General features: G+C 40.4%; 1 protein-coding gene across 1 annotated transcript in view; it reads right to left on the bottom strand.

Moving 5' to 3' along the window:
• The window catches only part of C8A (complement C8 alpha chain), a 59,466-nt gene extending 42,060 nt beyond the window's left edge, over positions 1-17,406 (bottom strand). Inside the window, exons 1-4 of the mRNA XM_019633208.1 lie at positions 17,198-17,406; positions 7,446-7,548; positions 2,048-2,192; positions 918-1,065 (exon numbers count right to left, since the gene is read on the bottom strand). Coding sequence (XP_019488753.1) covers positions 918-1,065; positions 2,048-2,192; positions 7,446-7,548; positions 17,198-17,274 — 473 coding nt within the window. The 5' untranslated portion in view covers positions 17,275-17,406. The remainder of the gene's footprint in view (positions 1-917; positions 1,066-2,047; positions 2,193-7,445; positions 7,549-17,197) is intronic.
• Positions 17,407-17,663: the final 257 nt, after the last annotated feature.

Raw genomic sequence — 17,663 nt, forward strand, 5'->3', positions numbered from 1 at the left:
CGAGGCACATCAGTCGCCGGCTTCTGGACGGCTGCTCACTGTGGCTGCTGGCCGTTCACGCTGGCTGCTGGCTACACACAGTAGTCCATGGTAGCCCATGGCAGCCCACTGCCACAGGGGCTGCAGCCTACGCCATCGCCGGCAACTCAGGGCAGCCCAGCTCCAGGTTGAGCTGTGGTTCAGCATCTTAGCTGTGGAGGGCAGTGTCACTGGCCCTCATGTGTGGGATCCGAACCAGGGACCTCTGGCGTCCCAAGCCAGTTCTTAACCATCGTGCCACTCGGCCGGCCCAAAGATGTGGCTTTTTAAATGGGCCTTGGAAATGGAATTGAGGTGAAAGGAGTGATCAGGAGAATGGAGAGGAGGACTCTTAGAGACACAGAGGAGAAAACGTGAGTTATGTCATGTAGCCAGAACTGGACAAGCCCCCTGCTATGGACTGAATGTTTGTATCCCTGCCAAGTTTCATATGTTCAAATCCTAACCCCTAATGTGATAATATTAAGAGGTAGGGATCTTCAGGAGGTGCTTAGCTCATGAAGGTGGAACTCTCATGAATGGTATTGGTGCTCTCATAAAGGAGACCCCACAGAGCTCCCTGGTGCCTTTTCCTATGTGAGGATACAAGGAGACCTGAAAGATAACCCTCACCTGACTATTGTGACACTCTGATCTCAGACTTCCTTCATTCAGAACAGTGAGAAATACATTTCTGTTGTTTATAAGCCACCCAGTGTGCAGTATTTTCTTATAACAGCCTGATGTAAGACACCACCTTAGAGGGACAGTGACAGCTGCCTCATAGGAAGCACTCCAGAGGAACCCTCTGAAAAGACCCACTTCTGTCCCCAAAACTAATATTCATGATTGAAGAGAAATCAATTCCTGCCCACAAATGGCCAGAGGCAGTGACTCACCCAGCAGCTGCCCTCTCTGATCCTGGAATTGGGTCATACTGGCTGCAGTCATCTTCAATGGCCCTGACATCTTCACAGGCATCCTCATCAGAGCCATCAAGACAGTCCATGTCTCCATTACACACGAGGTGGCGTTTCAGGCAGCGACCTGAGAGAGGAGAGGCTGTGGCTGCTGCTAGAGCCTCCCAGACTCCTCCCTGTCCCTTATGACCCACATCCATAGTCACCAAGTCTGTTCCACCTATGAAATAGCCCCTTGGTCCTTTCCATCCTGTTTCATCCTCTTTTCATCCTCACTGCCTCTGTCCTCCTTCTAGCCTTGCTGTTTCCCATCTATGGCCCCCGAACTCCAGCTCTGCCCCAGGTTCCCCTCTAAGACCTAGCCTCTGCATTGCAGCCCCAGTGATCTTTCTAAAATGCCAGTCTGGTCCTGTCATCCCCTTGCTGTGTAACCTCCAGTGGCTCCCCATTCCTCTTCTTCCAAATGCTACAGTCTGACCCCAGTTACATACCTGGCCCGTCCCCTTCTTCTCTTCCCAAAGTTCAAACCTGCAATTATTACGGGCTGATTGCAAGTCTCTAAATCCCCATGCTTTTACACATTCTTTTTCCTAGACACTTATTTCTTTCTTTTCTAAATCTCAACTCATGTATGATTTTGAAGCCTGCTGTGACTCCCCAAAGCAGATTTAGGCACCCCTTGCTAGCGAGTCCCATTGGACTATGGACTAATGCCTATTACACTGGCTGTCCCACAATATCGTCATCGACTCCTTGTAGGTCTCTTTCCCAAAGAGACTAGGAGTGCCTTGAGGTCAGGCACATTGTTTTTTCATCTCTATAGCACCAGCAGGTAGCATACTTGCCTGGCACATAATATGTGCCCCACCAATATTTATTCAAAGAAAGGATGAATGCATGAATTTTATCTTTTCTAAATGAATCAACAGAGTTACTTGGGCTGTTGGCTTGGCTTACAGTGCAGATTCCTGGGCCCCATCCCAAACCTACAGAATGACAACTGCTAGGGGAAAAGCTCAGGAGTGTGTTTTCTAACAAGCTCCCCAGGGAAGCGTTTTGCATGTTGAATTTGACAAGCACAGCTGTTATCCCGCTGGAATGCTACTCACCTGTCTCCTTACACTGGAAATCCTGTCCACACTGTGCTTGTGGTAGACAAGCTGAGGGACTCTGACAGCTGACTTCATCCCACATATCACCACTGCAGATGGTTCCCCCAAACTTGTTTGGCTGCAGGAGGCTCCGGTGTCGGTACTAAATCAGATTTTGAACCAGACACATTCATTGTGTATCAATCAACCAAGATTTTTGTGCAGGCAGGTCTCAGCTCAACATAAGGAATAAGTGTCTCATGATTGAGAGCTGCCTAAAAGGCTGTCTTTTGAAGGGATGAGTGTTCATAAAAAGTGATGTTGAAGCAGAGGCGGCACAGCCACCAGCTGGAATATTGAATAATATTGAATAAGGGCCTCCAAACATAAAGGAAAGGCTTGAACAAGGTTTTTTTAAGGTCTTCCTGCTTGCTATCCATAGAAAGAACCCTCTGTCCCCCTTCCACAACCAGTTAGTTCTTGTTCATCCTCCAAGATTTGTGGTTTACCTCCTCTGAAAGCCTTTCTAATTAAGCAACGTATTCTATAGTTCCCTGCACATCCCTCTCTTCCTAGAACTTGTCATCTAAGGTTGTAATGAATTGTCTGCTCATTTGTTTACCTTTCTCATTCATTTAGGAACAATTTGTATATGGGGTTAGGGGTGGTGAAGAAAGGACCATGTCTTGTTTGGGTTCCTACACTTGACACTTGATCTATAGTCAGGTACACAGGAGGCACTTTTAGAAAATGTTGGTTGCTTTTCCTTTGTAGCATTTCTTCTGGGCTAGCATCCTCTCTTTCCTTGGGACATATTTCATGTGGCTCAATGGGGATGAGCTCACCCCGCTCAGTCACAGGGATGGGTGGATGTGAACCATGCTGGGCAACCAGAGTACCAGGCCTGCAAAGTCGCAGAGATTGGTTCAGGGATTGGTTCATGGCTCATCCTTAGGGCAGAGTTCTCTCTGAGGGTTTTCTTTCAGGACTGTTGGGAAAGAGATTCTTTGTACCGAAGTTGCTGGGAACTGTGGGCATGAAGTAGTCATCTCGCCTAATATGTAGAAAGAGCCCATCCAAGAGAGAGAGAGAGAGAGACAAAGGGAGCTCTGAAGACATCATCTGAGGCCCGGGGTCTAGCTTTGCCTGCAGATAAATCAACACTTGTTGAAGAAAGAACAGAAAGAATAAAAATGCATACCATCCATGGAGCTCTGTGGTTTCATGATACTGTAGAAAGAGGAAGCCAAATACTAGGATATCCAAGGATATTTAATTCTCATCCCTGCCTTCAAGAATCTTAGAGTCCACTTGAAGAAATAAAAGGTATAACAATATAAAACATGCTATATGGAGAGCTTATTGGACAAAATGCCCAATAAGGCAATGTGTAGTCCCATATTTTCTGCTTCTTCTGACCTTGGATCAGCCTTCTGGCTCCTTCTTCAAGAATGTTAGAAAGTAGAAGACAATGATTTGCGTGGCAGAGATATGAGTTCCTGGCCTGAACCTATTTCTTACACGCTGTGTAAAGTATCAGTGCTTGGTACTCAGTGCCTCAGTTTCCAAATCTATAAAATGTGATGGCTGACCTCACTAAATACAGTTATTAAATATTGTTTCACTTGTGTCCTACATTTGAAAAGAGCATGGGCATGAGAATTAGACTGATGTGGGCTCAGATCCCAGGTTCGCTTACCCACTGTCCATGAGCAAGTTACCTTTCCTCAGCTTCTGTTGTCTAATATGTAAAATGGATGTAAAAGGTTTTATGAAAACTAAGTAAGACAATGGATGAGGAAGCACCTGGCCCTGGGCCTGGCATATCATTGGTGCTCAGTAAACAGAAGTGGTTTCCACATCATTATTAACGATGTCTCTTCCAGGTGATTCAGTAGGTGAGTGGAGCAGTACAGCTGCCCCCACTCTCGCCTGCTGAACTATTCATTAGCTTAGAGGCAGAGGTAGGAAAAAGAGGTCAAATGTGCCTCTTTTTGTCAATCTGCCTTCCCGGCCCTTCAGTTAATAACAACAGTAAGAGATTAGTAAACTCTTGGGGAAGAGGTTATAATTAATGATCAATTTGGGAATATAAGGATATTTTAATTTTCTACCCACATCTTACCCCAAAATATACTACATAAAGGAGTGCTCAGCATATCAAAACAGAGCCAATTCTCTTTCTTACTCCTTTACAAAGTTCATCAGCGTTTGGAGACCTGCATTTACCAACTTGATGATAATGGTGAGGGTAGCTATCATTTACTGAGTGCTTACTATCATCCAAACACTTCACATTCTTTCTCTCTTTTAATCCTTAGGAGTTTGGGAGTTTATGTACTATTATGAATCCCATTTTAAACTGGGTTGGAATTCCAGTTCTTCCACTTACAGTATACGTGTCACTGGGTAAATTACTTAACAGCTCTGACCCTCAGTTTTCTTATTTATAAAATGAGAGCTATCTGAGAGTGTTGTGAAGATTCGTGTTAATGCGTGTGAAGAAATTAGCACTTTGCCTGGTTGTTGGCATGTACTCAATAATCACAATTACCGATATCATCATCATTCTTGTAGCCAGCTGTTGGGCTACTCCAGAAGGATTTATGACTGAGTAGGAATTGGATTAGGTGACCTCTAATACCATTATTACTCTCCATATAGTTCAGGGAGAGGCCGTAGAGTGAAGTGGTCAGGCACACGGGCATTTTGGAATCACCCTGACCAAGTCTGAAATCTAGGCTCTGCCACTTCCTTACTGGGTGACCCTAGCCAAGGGGATGATGATATGTATGACTTATAGTTGGCTGTAAAAGTCAAAGAAGACAGTTTATTTAAAGCATTAGCACAGTGCCTGGTACATAGAAATCATTTAATAAATGGTAACTGTCAATACCATTATCACCTTTCCTGTGGTTCCTATACTTGGAATGATGGTGCAAATGTGAGGTTTGTTCCCACCGGTTCCCTATTTTCTAGGGTGTGATCAAATAATGAAGACATTGTGTTGCAGAGAGGTTAGTGCAGACATTCCCTCAGGGACTTCTCCGTGCTATCACCTGTGGTTGGTATCATTAAGATGTAATTTTCTGTTTTAGCTAGTAGATAATGTTTCTTTCCAGAAATGCACATCTTTGTTTGTGTGACTTTGAGAGGAAGAAACATATTAATAAAAAGAAACTAGCATGTCTTTCACTTAAATGACAGGATTTAATTATTTTAAGTATTACTTTAAAGACATGTATATCTTTTTGAGTCATTAAGGAAGTTATTCAATTCTGTTTTAAACTGTGAGTCACTCACCTGTAGTTTCTGCTAACTAAACTGTAACATGTACAATGAATGTAGTTGTGGATATAAATAGACTGAATACTGGTGATGCAAAGAAATCAAGTCCTAAGCCTTGAAAGTTGTAAATGTTACCTTATTTGGGAAAAGGGTCTTTGCAGACATTATTAAGGCTTTTGAGGTGAGATTACTCTGGATTAGCAGGGTAGGCCATCAATGTCATTACAGTGTCCTTATAAGAGGAAGCCAGAGATGTCACACTGACACAAAGGAGGCACACAAAGGAGGAAGAGGCAGTGTGGGCACAGAGGCAGAGACTGGAGTGATGCCTGCACACCACGAGGACTGTCAACAACCACCATGACAATCCTCCGGGGGCTGGAGGAGGCAAAAACAGACTCTTCTCTAGAGCCTCCAGAACAGCGGTTCTCAACCTGTGGGTCGCAACCCCTTTGGGAGTCGAACGACCCTTTCACAGGGGTCGCCTAAGACCATCGGAAAACAAAGATATTTACATTATGATTCATAACAGTAGCAAAATTACAGTTATAGAGTAGCAATGAATGGTTGGGGGTCACCACAACATGAGGAACTGTATTAAGGGGTCTCGGCATTAGGAAGGTTGAGAACCGCTGCTAGGGAGAGTGGCCCTGCCAATGCCTTAATTTCAGACATCTGGCCTCCAGAATTGTGAAAGAATACATTTCTGTTGTTTTAAGCCACCCAGCTTGTGACAATTTGTTATAGCAGACTCAGAAAGCTACTATAGGATGTCAACGCAAAATGAGCATGTGAGGGCCAGAAACTTTGGAACAGGTTTTAGGGCTCTTTGGCGTATCTCAGAGACGGGAGAGGCAGAAGAATGATTTTCAGGCTTTGAAGTTGAATAAACTAGAAACAACTTGTGTTTCCACCACTCTGTGGTTTTGAACAGCTCATCGAACAGTCCCAGGGCACTTTCACATCTAACTGAAGAGTGGGTCTGGAGTTAGGAGGACCATCAGCCGACCCTGCAAAAGCTCAGGTGAGAGAAGAGCCAGGCTTGATTCACGGCATCGGGAGTGAGGTTGGAGAGGAGGGCACAGGTAGCAATCATCAAAACAGCTAACATCTGCCAGATGTCATGAAAAAACGCTTTGCACGCATTACCCATTTAACACTTACAATAACTCTATGAGGTAAGCACTGTAACTATTCCCATTTATAGATAAGGAATCAAACACACAGAGAGGATAAAAAAAACTATGCCCAAAGTAACCCAGCAAATAGGATGCAAAGCCAGAATCTAAGCCACAGAATCAGAGCTTAAATATTTAAACTTGACAGTAATGTGCCAATAGGCAAAGTTCAGGCAGTGCTGTACAACTGCAGGGGCTGGGAGCCTGGATACACCCCACCCTGGCTGCATCCAGTAAAGTCGTGTGGTGAGCTGTCTGTACAGAGTTTAAAACACTAATAAAACAGAATAGAAGGTAGTTTGCTTTTTATTATCACCATGAGCCAGTGATTCTGAACAAAGTCAGAAATTTAACATTCCTGTCTGCCAGAATGGGACTGAGGAATGCTCCCAACCGCCCTCTTCCCTTGGTGTACCACTCTGCTCAGCCACCATTCTGGATCACCCAAAACCACTTAGATGGGCAAGACAGACAAACATCCATTTGTTCATTAGGTGTGTCAGCCTTTTTAATTCATGGAAATTGAACCCTCAGGAGCACCCTCTATGGCATGCTCTGGTTTATCTCAGCTCACCATAGGTCACAGCCAGCTAGGCATTTTGTTACCAAGCCATTAGCCCCTCCAGATGACCTCCATTAGAAGGCAAGAGATGGCCAGGACCCAGAGAAGCCAGCAGGGATCAGTATGCCCTGTCCAAATAGCAACTTTTCTGCATATAAACCATAACATACACCTCTTTTGCAGCCTCACCCAATAATGCCCTACAACAAAATCAGGAGAGGCAGAAAAAGCTCCTCCAGCCATGTGTCCATGGCTTCCGAGTACCTATTTCTAGAACCAATTTCTCCCCAGACCTCCAGATTTATAGATCTGGCTGCTTATCCCCATGTGAATGCCTAGTACACAATTCAAACATGAAATGCCCCCAAACTAGTCATAAGTGTCTTACCTTTTTGTCCTGGCATGGAAAGCAATCTGTCCACTCAGACCAGTTGCTCAGCTGACAGGTAACCGCTGTGGGGGTGAAACTCTCAGCAGCCCGACTTACTCTCCTAAAGAGAAGACAGACTTCTGTTTCTGTTCAAAAAAGTTTTATTCTGATCATTTTTATTTTTGCTATTAAAAATTCAAAAAGGTCCTTTAATATGAAGGTATCTTCATATGAAAACAGATGCCAAATTTTTCCCAGCTTTATTGAGGTATGATTGACAAAATAATACATATACATCTAAGGTATACAATGTACTGGTTTGATACACATTGTGAAATGATTACCATAATCAAGCTAATTAACATACCCATTACTTTACATAGTTACCCTTTTTGGAGGGGATGAGAACACTTACAAGCAACTCTTTTAGTAAATTTCAAGTATATGGTACAGTGTTATTAACCATTGTCACCTCACTGTGCATTATATCCCCAGAACTTATTTCATATAATCCAAAGTTTGTACTCTTTGACCAGCCTCTCCCCATGTTCTCCACTTCTCAGCTCCTTGTAACCACCTACTCTCTGGTTCTCTGAGTTCAACTTTTTTAGATTCCACATATAAGAGAGATCATGCAGTATTGTTTTCTTGTCTGGCTTATTTCACTTTGCATAGTGTCCTCCAGGTTCATCCATGTTGTCACAATTGGCAGGATTTCCTCCTTTATGGTTTTTTTTTTGTGGCTGAACATGTCAAATTTTCAAATTTGTAAACTTTGCCCATGGATTTGGGCAACTGGGTACCTGTAGAAGCGGACCTCAAGGCAATATCACAAGATATAGCCGTCAAGTTATCGGGAGGTGGAGTGGAGATAGAGCAGGGAGATGCACAGCTATTCTCACTTGCAAGGCTTGGCTGTAGGGACACTTCCAACACTTGAATGATTTTATCTTCCTTCTTAAAAATCATGTGTGCTGTTTTTAAAACAAACAATATATGGCCTATCGCCCTGTCTTTTTTTCCCCAATTTTGTTTATTGTGATAAAATACAGATAACATAAAATGCACCGCCTTAGCCATTTTTAAGTGTACAATCCAGTGCATTAAGTCCATTCATGTTGTTGTGCAACCATCACCACCATCCATGTCCAGGGCTCTTTCCCTGCATCAATTATGATATACAAAATTTAAGTAAAGAAAAAAGCTGTGCACATACATTTTTCTTCCAGTCAATCACAGTTTGAGGAAATAAAGAAAATTGATTGTGCTCCTACTGTATGCAGGTATGATGCTAGAGGGTTGATATAAAAATTTATTTTAATCCTATATGAATATTACATTGATCAAGTTATTCAAGTTTTAGAGAAACAAGTACTGAGAAGGGCTAACGTTTTTTGAAGAGCCAGAGTAGCAGAAAGCCCAGTGGTTACGAACATGGGGTCTGGGGTGTGAAGCTTGAGTTTGAATCTTAGCCACCTGCTAACTTTGAAAACTTGAGCAAGTTACTTAATTTCCTTGAGCTACAGTGTTTCCCATCTGTAAAACTATGTTAAAAATAACATTACCTAGCGTTATTGAAAGCACACTAAAATACTTATGAAGTACTTATTAAAGGTTGGCTTTTAGTATTACACCCTAGGACATTATTTGGATGATCTCATTTAATCTACAATGAACCCAGGAGCTAAGTGTCATCAGCCCTATTATATATATAAGAAAGTTAAGATTCCTTAAAGTTAAGTAACCTCTGAAGTCCTCGCTCAAGGGTGACAGAGGCAGAATTCGAACTAGTTGGTTTGATGGCAAAGCCTATTCCCTGTTCCTCATCATGCTTGCCTGGCTCCAAGCCTGAGCCTCTTCCCACAGCATCGCTGCTGCTGCAGCTTCAAAGCCTGTTTACCCCACTGGGAAAAGTAGGAAGGATATCTGTTACCACCAGAGCTGCCACAACCCCTGGTAGCCAGGGAGCCTCTGCTGTGATGAATGGCACAATTACTTCCCTAGTGTAATGGGAAAAGATGTTTTAAATTTCATGCTACTATGTCATGCCCTGCTACTCACGATGAATGATGACATCTAAGCAGAAACCCTAGACAAGGAGCCATGAGATGGTCAGGAAAGTGATGTTCACCTTTAACACTGGCTCTCAAACTTGGGTCCCCAGGTCCTTTTACACTCTAACATGCTATTGAGGGAATCAAAGAGCTTTTGTTTAAGTGAGCTAGATCTATCAATAGTCACAGAATTCAAAATCAAAACTGAGAAAATTTTAAAACATATATATATTTAAAATGACAATAACAAATCTATTACATTTGACCATATATAAAATAATTTTAAAAAATACATTCCTAAGAATAATAATTAGTGGGAAAAATACAATCCCAAGAATAATAATTGTTCTATATTTTTGCAAATATCTTTAATGTCTGGTTTAATAGAAAGCAGTGAGATTCTCATTTCTGCTTCTTCATTCAATCTGTTGTTTTATGTCTCTTTGGTTGAAGTCTATGCAGAAAATCCTGCCTCATACATTTGTGTAGTTGAAAAAGTTATATAGTTGAATATTTTAATAATCTTTTCAGATAACTGTGGTTGTGTTTCTTTGATACTACACCAAAACTTGACAAATTGTAATTTCTTAAATTTTAGTTCCCATGTGATATGATCTGAAAGCATATCCATGAAATTTTTGTACCTTGTGACATAAATCCATTGGTACACTTTGAATGAATCTGATGATACCCATACATGATTTTTGTAACATTAGGCATTGGAAATTTGGAAAATAATGTTTCACTGAGTATGCATATCTTTAAAATATTAACACATTTTTATTCAATATAAAAAAGCCAAATTTATTAAAATCGCCAGTTATCTTATCAAGCTCATGGTATTGGATGTGTTTTCCAAAATTTTAATTTTTGCTTTAAAGTTCAAATTTCATCATGGGTAACAGTGTTATTTGGTTTCCTTGTGAAGTGATAGGCTTTCTGTTCATTTTTGAGACAACGTCTGCAAAATATCTAAGCCTGAATAACTAGTGTGGCAGTTACACTGTTGAATAAAAATGATGTTTCAGGAAAAAAAAATGGCTACTTTGACTTATAACCCAAATGATTGCTTTTTCTCAAGGTAGCCATCATACGTCAGTGCACTAACATTCTTTATGCATCCTTCCCATTTTGACACATAGAAGATTTAAATAACCCATATTCAAAGATTGAGCTTTAATGAAATTAATAATTTTCACTGTTTCTGAAAGGACTTTCTTAAGTAAAACTTAATTTCTGTCCTGTGAGTTTGGTGCCACTGTCTTGGTTTGTACCAAGGCCACAGTAGTTTTATCTGCCATTACTTTTGCACCATCAGTGCAAATATAAACACAGTGAAAAGGTCAAATGTTTTAGTTCACTGTGATGTTTTTTTGAACTCACAGACCCCCCCCTACACACACACACACACACACACACACACACACACACACACACACACACATACAAAGGTCTTAGGGGCTCCCTGGGGTCTATAGATCACACTTTGAGAAACTCTGATCTATAAAATGATGCTCATGTAAACACCACTCTTACTTTCCCTGTGAATAAAACTTCAGTGTTCAGCTCACAATATTCCTCTCTATTCCAGCTCCTTTCATTGCTCTGGAAGACCTCATCATCCTATAAATGAGCCATTCAACACCCTGTCCTCTCAGTTGCTCCTTTTCCTCATTTCTGACGACTTTTTCTTCACTCTACTATCTTCCATGGCCACATCCTGGAACTTCTCACTTTCTGAATCAGCTCCTCCTCCAAATCACTAATTCATGAGTCACCTGTGAATAGTTATTTGGGGCTCCACAGCCTCTTCTCATCTTTCTTATATGCTCAAGGAGTCCCACTGCACTTCCATTTGGGTCTTACTGGCCCATTCATTCTCTTGACCCCTAAACTTTCTATCAATAAGACTCCCTCCTATTTTCATTTCCCTTTATAAGTAGTTTTGATTCCATGATCCATAATTTAAAAATCTAAACTATATCCTAAATTTGTGGACCCCCCCATTCCCTTGATCACACCTACCTGTAAAACCCAATCCCGAATGAGTCCAACTATCTACCTCTTTACCTGGTTGACTCATAAGTATCTTTCAATTTCATTGTAAATTTCAGTTCCAGGGAAACATCGCTCAATACCCAGACTGCTTAGATTCCTCTCCTCACATGATTTGGTTAAGCTCTGCACATCTTCTACTCAACATTTAATTATCACACCTGTAATTGAATAATTTCTGTTTTCTCCAGCAAATTGTAAACTTTATGAAGGCAGGCATATTTCTTACTAAAGTCGTGGTGCTAGACCCAAGAAAGCTTCTCAGTAAATATTTAGGAAAGGAAAAAAGGAGGAAGCGAGGGAAGAAGGGAGGAAAGGAAGGAAGGAAGGAAGGAAGAAAGGAAGGAAGGAAGGAAGGAAGGGGGGAGGGAGGAAGGGAGGGAAGGAGGGAGTGAGGGTTAGAGGGAGAAAGGATAGGGAAAGAATGATACCAGTTTATGGAAATAGAGTGACGTTGTTTCAAGATGTATTTGAACCTAATTTTCAATTAATCTAAATAATCCTGGTCTCTAGATATTAAAATGACTCAAGGATTGGTCCGTATGTCATTTTGCCAATAGATTTTTCTAACAATAAAAGATTGAAGCATAGGAACATGAAGAAAGACAAGGGTTCTAATTATCAAAAGGTGGGAGAGAAGATAAGGACTAAGGTTTTGGAGCAAAAAAAAAATGATCCCAGCATTAGTTCTGCATCTCACTGTGGAATTGTCAAGATAATGTCATTGTAAGCCCACAGGGACTGCATTATTATGTCAAAATGGAAGGAAACAGTATTAATGGATGGAAGCAAAAGCCTACACAGAGCAGTGCTGTATTGTTGTAGCTTTAAAAGCTTTGTGACATGATGTCTAGACAGAAGCATCCATAGTAATGCTATCACTGAAACAAGAGTACAGAGGTACACAAGGACCATTCATTAACTCATTACAAGGCTCCAACCTTCTACCAATATCAATGTGACTAGCATTTTCTCTTCTCATCCCAGTGAATTTTTTAATGTAGTTTATTTTTTGCTGATTATAAAAGTAATACATTCTCATTAAAAAGAACATAGAAAACAGTATAAAAGGAAAAGATTGCCCCAAATCCTACCACCATTAATATTTTGTTATATTTCCTTTCACTTTTTATTTTAATAACATACGAGGTCATACTGAGTGTTGCATTTTATATCCTGAGTTTCCACTGGATATTGTAGCAGAAATGTAAACTATTTATGATGGCTATACATTGTTCCACTCTCCTAACATCAAACAATTAGATTATGGAGCACCCAGTTTTTCTGTGTCCTGAGTTATTTACTGAAGATATATCCTGTAGAATGAGATGGCTGACTTAAAGGATACAAGTGATTTTTAAAGCTTATGACACATATGGCCGAATAGCTTTCCAAAAGAATTGTATGATGTTTTTCAATTACTTAAGGAATCATCAATAAATTTGTGGCCTAGTAAATCTTGGCAAATAGTTTTAAACCATCTCCCAGCTACTGAAAATCTACTCAAGCAATGAGACATTTAATAAAGAACTGGGATTCGGTAGTCTTTGACTCTAGTCTTCAGTATGCCTTTCTGTGCTACTATACAAGTTTATTTAACTGCCTGGCTCTCAGTTTTTCTCCTCTGTAGATCACACAAATTAATATAGTTCTACTGCAGGGTTTCTCAAAGTGTACTCTGTGGGGCACTAGTTCCTGAGATATGCACCTGAGATGGAGGAAGGAAAGAAGAAAAGTTACATAGTCAACTACATTTGGATAAATTGCATACAAAATACTACTTTTGGATATTTTAAATACCCAACAACATATTAAAGGCTCTGAGAAGTTCCTCATTTTAATTAACTTAATCGAGCATTTGCCCAGTTTTTGGAACCCAGGTCATTTCTTTTTTCATGTGATATCTGTAAGACTATGTAATCCAGTTAAGAAACACTGATGTAATAGCAAAGGGTTTAGAGTCTGCCAAACATGCATTTCAATCTAGTTTTTGCTACTTACTGAATTTCAATTTTCTTATAGCTAAAAACCAGAGATAATAACTTGTGTTGAATATGGAGTGAGAACATGCATGGAAAGCCGTCAGCACAAGCCTAGCATACATGTTAGTTCCTTATCTCTAACCTTCTCAAACCCATACACGCTCATCAAATCACTCCATCTTCATAAAAAATGTATCGAATACCTACTCTTTATAGATCTGCGGACTAGTGTGATGCATCCCATCTGCCTTTTTAAAAGTAGGGTGGCCTATTGGACGAAGGGCATAAAACCTTGAGTTGAACATATATAACGTGTGAGTCAAATGCTTGGCCCCAGTATGTGGCCACCTCAGCGATTTCAATCACAAAATAATTAATTAGCTACCAATCTTAAACCAGAAGTTCAGAAACCCTAACCCAATTATTGCCAGGGGGTCACCTCATAAACTGGCTGAGCTTATAGTCAAAGCTGATAATCAATTATATAATCTTAAGCCAGTCCCATTGAGTTGCAAGGAAATTACATCATGAAACGGAAGTATTTGAAATTTGACTTTGAAGGTGCTGCGTCTCCAGTGACCTCCGTGTTGCGGAATCCAGTGGAAAGTAGCCTGGCTTGGTCTCGCTTGCCCTCCTTTAACCATTGCTTCCTTCTTGAAAGCTTTCCTCTCTTGGACTTCAGCACCACACTTTCTTGCTCCCTTCCTACCTCGGTGGCCAGTTCTCTTCGACCTCTCTGAACACTGGAATTCCTCAGGGTACAGCCAGGCCCGTCTTCTTTTCTCTTTCTGTGTTTTCTCACTCTTAAGAAAGGGAGGTCCATTTCCTGGGCTTGGCAGATCATCTATACTAGTCCTTGACTAAATTCAGATCTTCAACATAAACCACACCTCTGAAATCCTGTTTTGTTTATGCAACTGCCCATTTTAGATCTCCATTAGGAGCTTGCTTCTTAGGCATGGCAAACTTAATGGCTCCCAACACAAACTCTTGATCCCCTCCTTTGTACCAGCTCCTCTCTCAGTTTTACCCACATCCGTAAGTAGAACCGCCCAAACATGCAGCTGCTGAAGCCAGATACCTAGCAGTGGTCTTAAGTCCCGTCCTTCCGGAACCTCGCCCACCCAGATCCAATCCTTGGGAAATTTCTGTCAATTTTACCTTCAAAATGTATCTCAAATATCTTCTCTTCTGTCTCTCTCTATTGCCCCTGTCCTAATGTAAGGCACTATTATCTCTCACCCAGATAATTGCTATGACCTCCAATGGGCCAAGATCTTCCACTTCACCTTCCTCCAGTCCCTTCTCTGCACAGCCACCAGGATGACTTTTATAAATTACAAATCCGATAATATCTTTCCTTGAGTTCCATTTCCTGGGCTTTGCATACCATCTGTATTAATGCCTCCAAATTGAGACCTTCAACCTATTGTTTGAAGACCCTCCTGTGTTTCCTTTTTGTTTCTTTGTGTTTTTACGACACATAGACTAAAATCCAAATTCTTCATCATGGTACCCTCAGTCCTCTGTGGTCTGGCCCCTGCCCACCTTTTCCACATCCTCTCATGGCACGATGCCCTGCTATTATGCTCCTCCCATCCTTCAGGTCCACGAACAGGAAGAGCCATTTTCCACGGTAGGGTTTTCACACATGCTGATCTCTCCTCTGCACATCCTGTGGTTTCTTTTTACCTTCCTTCATATCTCAGCTTAAATCCCACACCCATAGAGAAACGCACCCCCAACCCCAGCCAGCCTATCTTCAGATTGCTCTGATATCCTCTATCAAAGGGACCTATTTGTTTCCTTCGTAATATTTATTACAATTTTTGCTAAAACATTTTGTTTATATATTTATTGACTGACTCTATCACTGCACCACAAATTCCATGAGGGGAGGGTCATTTGTTTAGCTCATCACTTAGTACCTAGCATATCTGGAACATTTCATAAAATCTTATAGGAAACCTAACACTGAAAACATATGATATTACTTCTACATTTTAATGGTAAGCTTTTATTTTTTATAAGCTCATGTTTACCATTTGCTTATTATAAAGTCTTAATAGAAAAATGGGGTTGTCTGAGAAAAAACATTTTAAAACAATGGTGATGATATAAGATTTATTTGGGGGAAAAAGGAGTGCCATTGTTAAAATTTTTTAAAAGTTTGAAATTACTGACCAATCTAGAAGATCCATGACAATTGGCACATTATAAATTTGTTCTAATTTTTGTCAACCATCAGAGAGAATGGAAATACCCCAAAATGACAATAACAATCACACAACACCATTGGCAACAGCTTTCACTGAATGCTTACTAAGGACCAGGCATTGTTCTAAGTATTTTACATGCATTTAATTCTGCCTCTTGTTTTCCTCCCATTTTATACCTCAGAAAATTTAAATAACTTGCCTGAGATAACACAAATAGGAAATGCTAGTGCCAGAATTTGAACCCAGTAAAGTTATTTCACCGTGTAGTTTCCCATTTTCAAAGCCAGGGTCAGACACGCCAGCAATAGACTCAAAGACCTCATGATTTCCGACTTCAGCACTTTCTAAAAGTATTTAATTAGCTCTCTTTTGCCTTGACTTCAAATTTGCCTCTTCACTGGTCTGTCTTATTTGATAAGTTCATCAAACATCAAGTCTCTTTGTTCATTTTCAAAAAGGATTACAATGATAAGCTTTTATAATTAAAAGTATCTCAGCAGAGATTTCCTTTACCACAGTTCTCTTGCCTTTATCTTCTAATTATTAGAGATGAATTTTCTGATTTTTTTCAAACTTGTATTTTCTTTAAATACAAGTTGCAAATTAACTACTTATGTAAACGACTTCCCCCCTGTTCTGAACTGTTAAAGAAAAGCTCATCTCTCTTGCTCTACCATTTAAAAACAACAATGATTCAAAATTGAATCATCAAACAAGAATTTGAATAAAATAATTCTAATTACAATTTTCAATGTTTGGGAGTAGGGACTGTGTTAAAGCTGTCCCAAAGATGAAATAAGGAGCTGCTTAAGTACCAGAAAACACTTAATGTTGAAATATAAAAAATCATGAGGCCAGGCTAGAAAATCAAGGGAATGGAATGGGCAAAATGCAATATACATATGAAAACACCACTGCCATTCATTACTCCACACCAAAAGGTGAACTCATTTCTGTGAAATGATCAGCATCTCTACAGCCTCCTGCCTTTCTCCTGATGGTTTTATATATCTTACCTAATTTTATCCTCCCCCAAACACTAAGAGATAGATACTCTTAGGATTCACAAACAGATAGAGGTTAGCTGTCCAACATTACTCAAGAGAACTATTATTTATTAAGCTGAATATATGTTATATCCAGGATCATATTTCATGTTCATTAACTCTTACAGAAGAGGTATTATTATTCTCATTTTACAGATAGGGAAACGGAAGCTCAAAGAAATTGATTTCCTCCTGTTTGCCCAGCTCCGGAGTATTGGAGCTGTGATCTGCACACAGGCCCATAAGACTCCAAACGCATGCTCTTTTTACTGCCTGCTAGTCTTTCACTGATTTAGGAATAGCATGAAAAGCATTCACATTCCAACCTAAACAGCCTGTTGCAAACATGAAAGCATCTTAGTTCCCCCCAGATGATGTCTATGTGCGAATTTTGCAGACATATGGCTGACTCACCAGTTCACCTTCTCCTGTACGGTTCCCCCAGGCTGACAAGTCATCGAGAACAAGATGAAGAAAGCCACAGCAAACATCTCATCAAGAAGCCACCACCTTATATTACATAGAAATAATCAAATGATCTATTCAGGGAGTTGGGGTCAAAGATGTCTTCAGCCAGGGCACTTAAGATCCAATGTTTGAAACTAACAGAACTCACTCAATTCTCAGATGTGGTTAATTGGTTACTAGGTTATTGATTAGCCAAACATCCTAAAACCCCAGACACCAAAGGCCACTGTCCTTCAGACCTTTGGAAAAACACTATCCATATGATTGAGGAAAGGAAGATAGTTCTTTAACAAATACCAGCTTAGCAAAGGGATCTTATATTCAGAATGAGACATAAACCAAAGCAAGATACAGTTTTAGAATTCATGGCCTTTTTGAGGGACTCTTGGAACTTCTGAGGTCAGATCAATTT

The sequence above is a fragment of the Hipposideros armiger genome, unplaced genomic scaffold (genome assembly GCF_001890085.2).
Source record: "Hipposideros armiger isolate ML-2016 unplaced genomic scaffold, ASM189008v1 scaffold_1258, whole genome shotgun sequence".
In the NCBI taxonomy this organism is placed as follows: domain Eukaryota; kingdom Metazoa; phylum Chordata; class Mammalia; order Chiroptera; family Hipposideridae; genus Hipposideros; species Hipposideros armiger.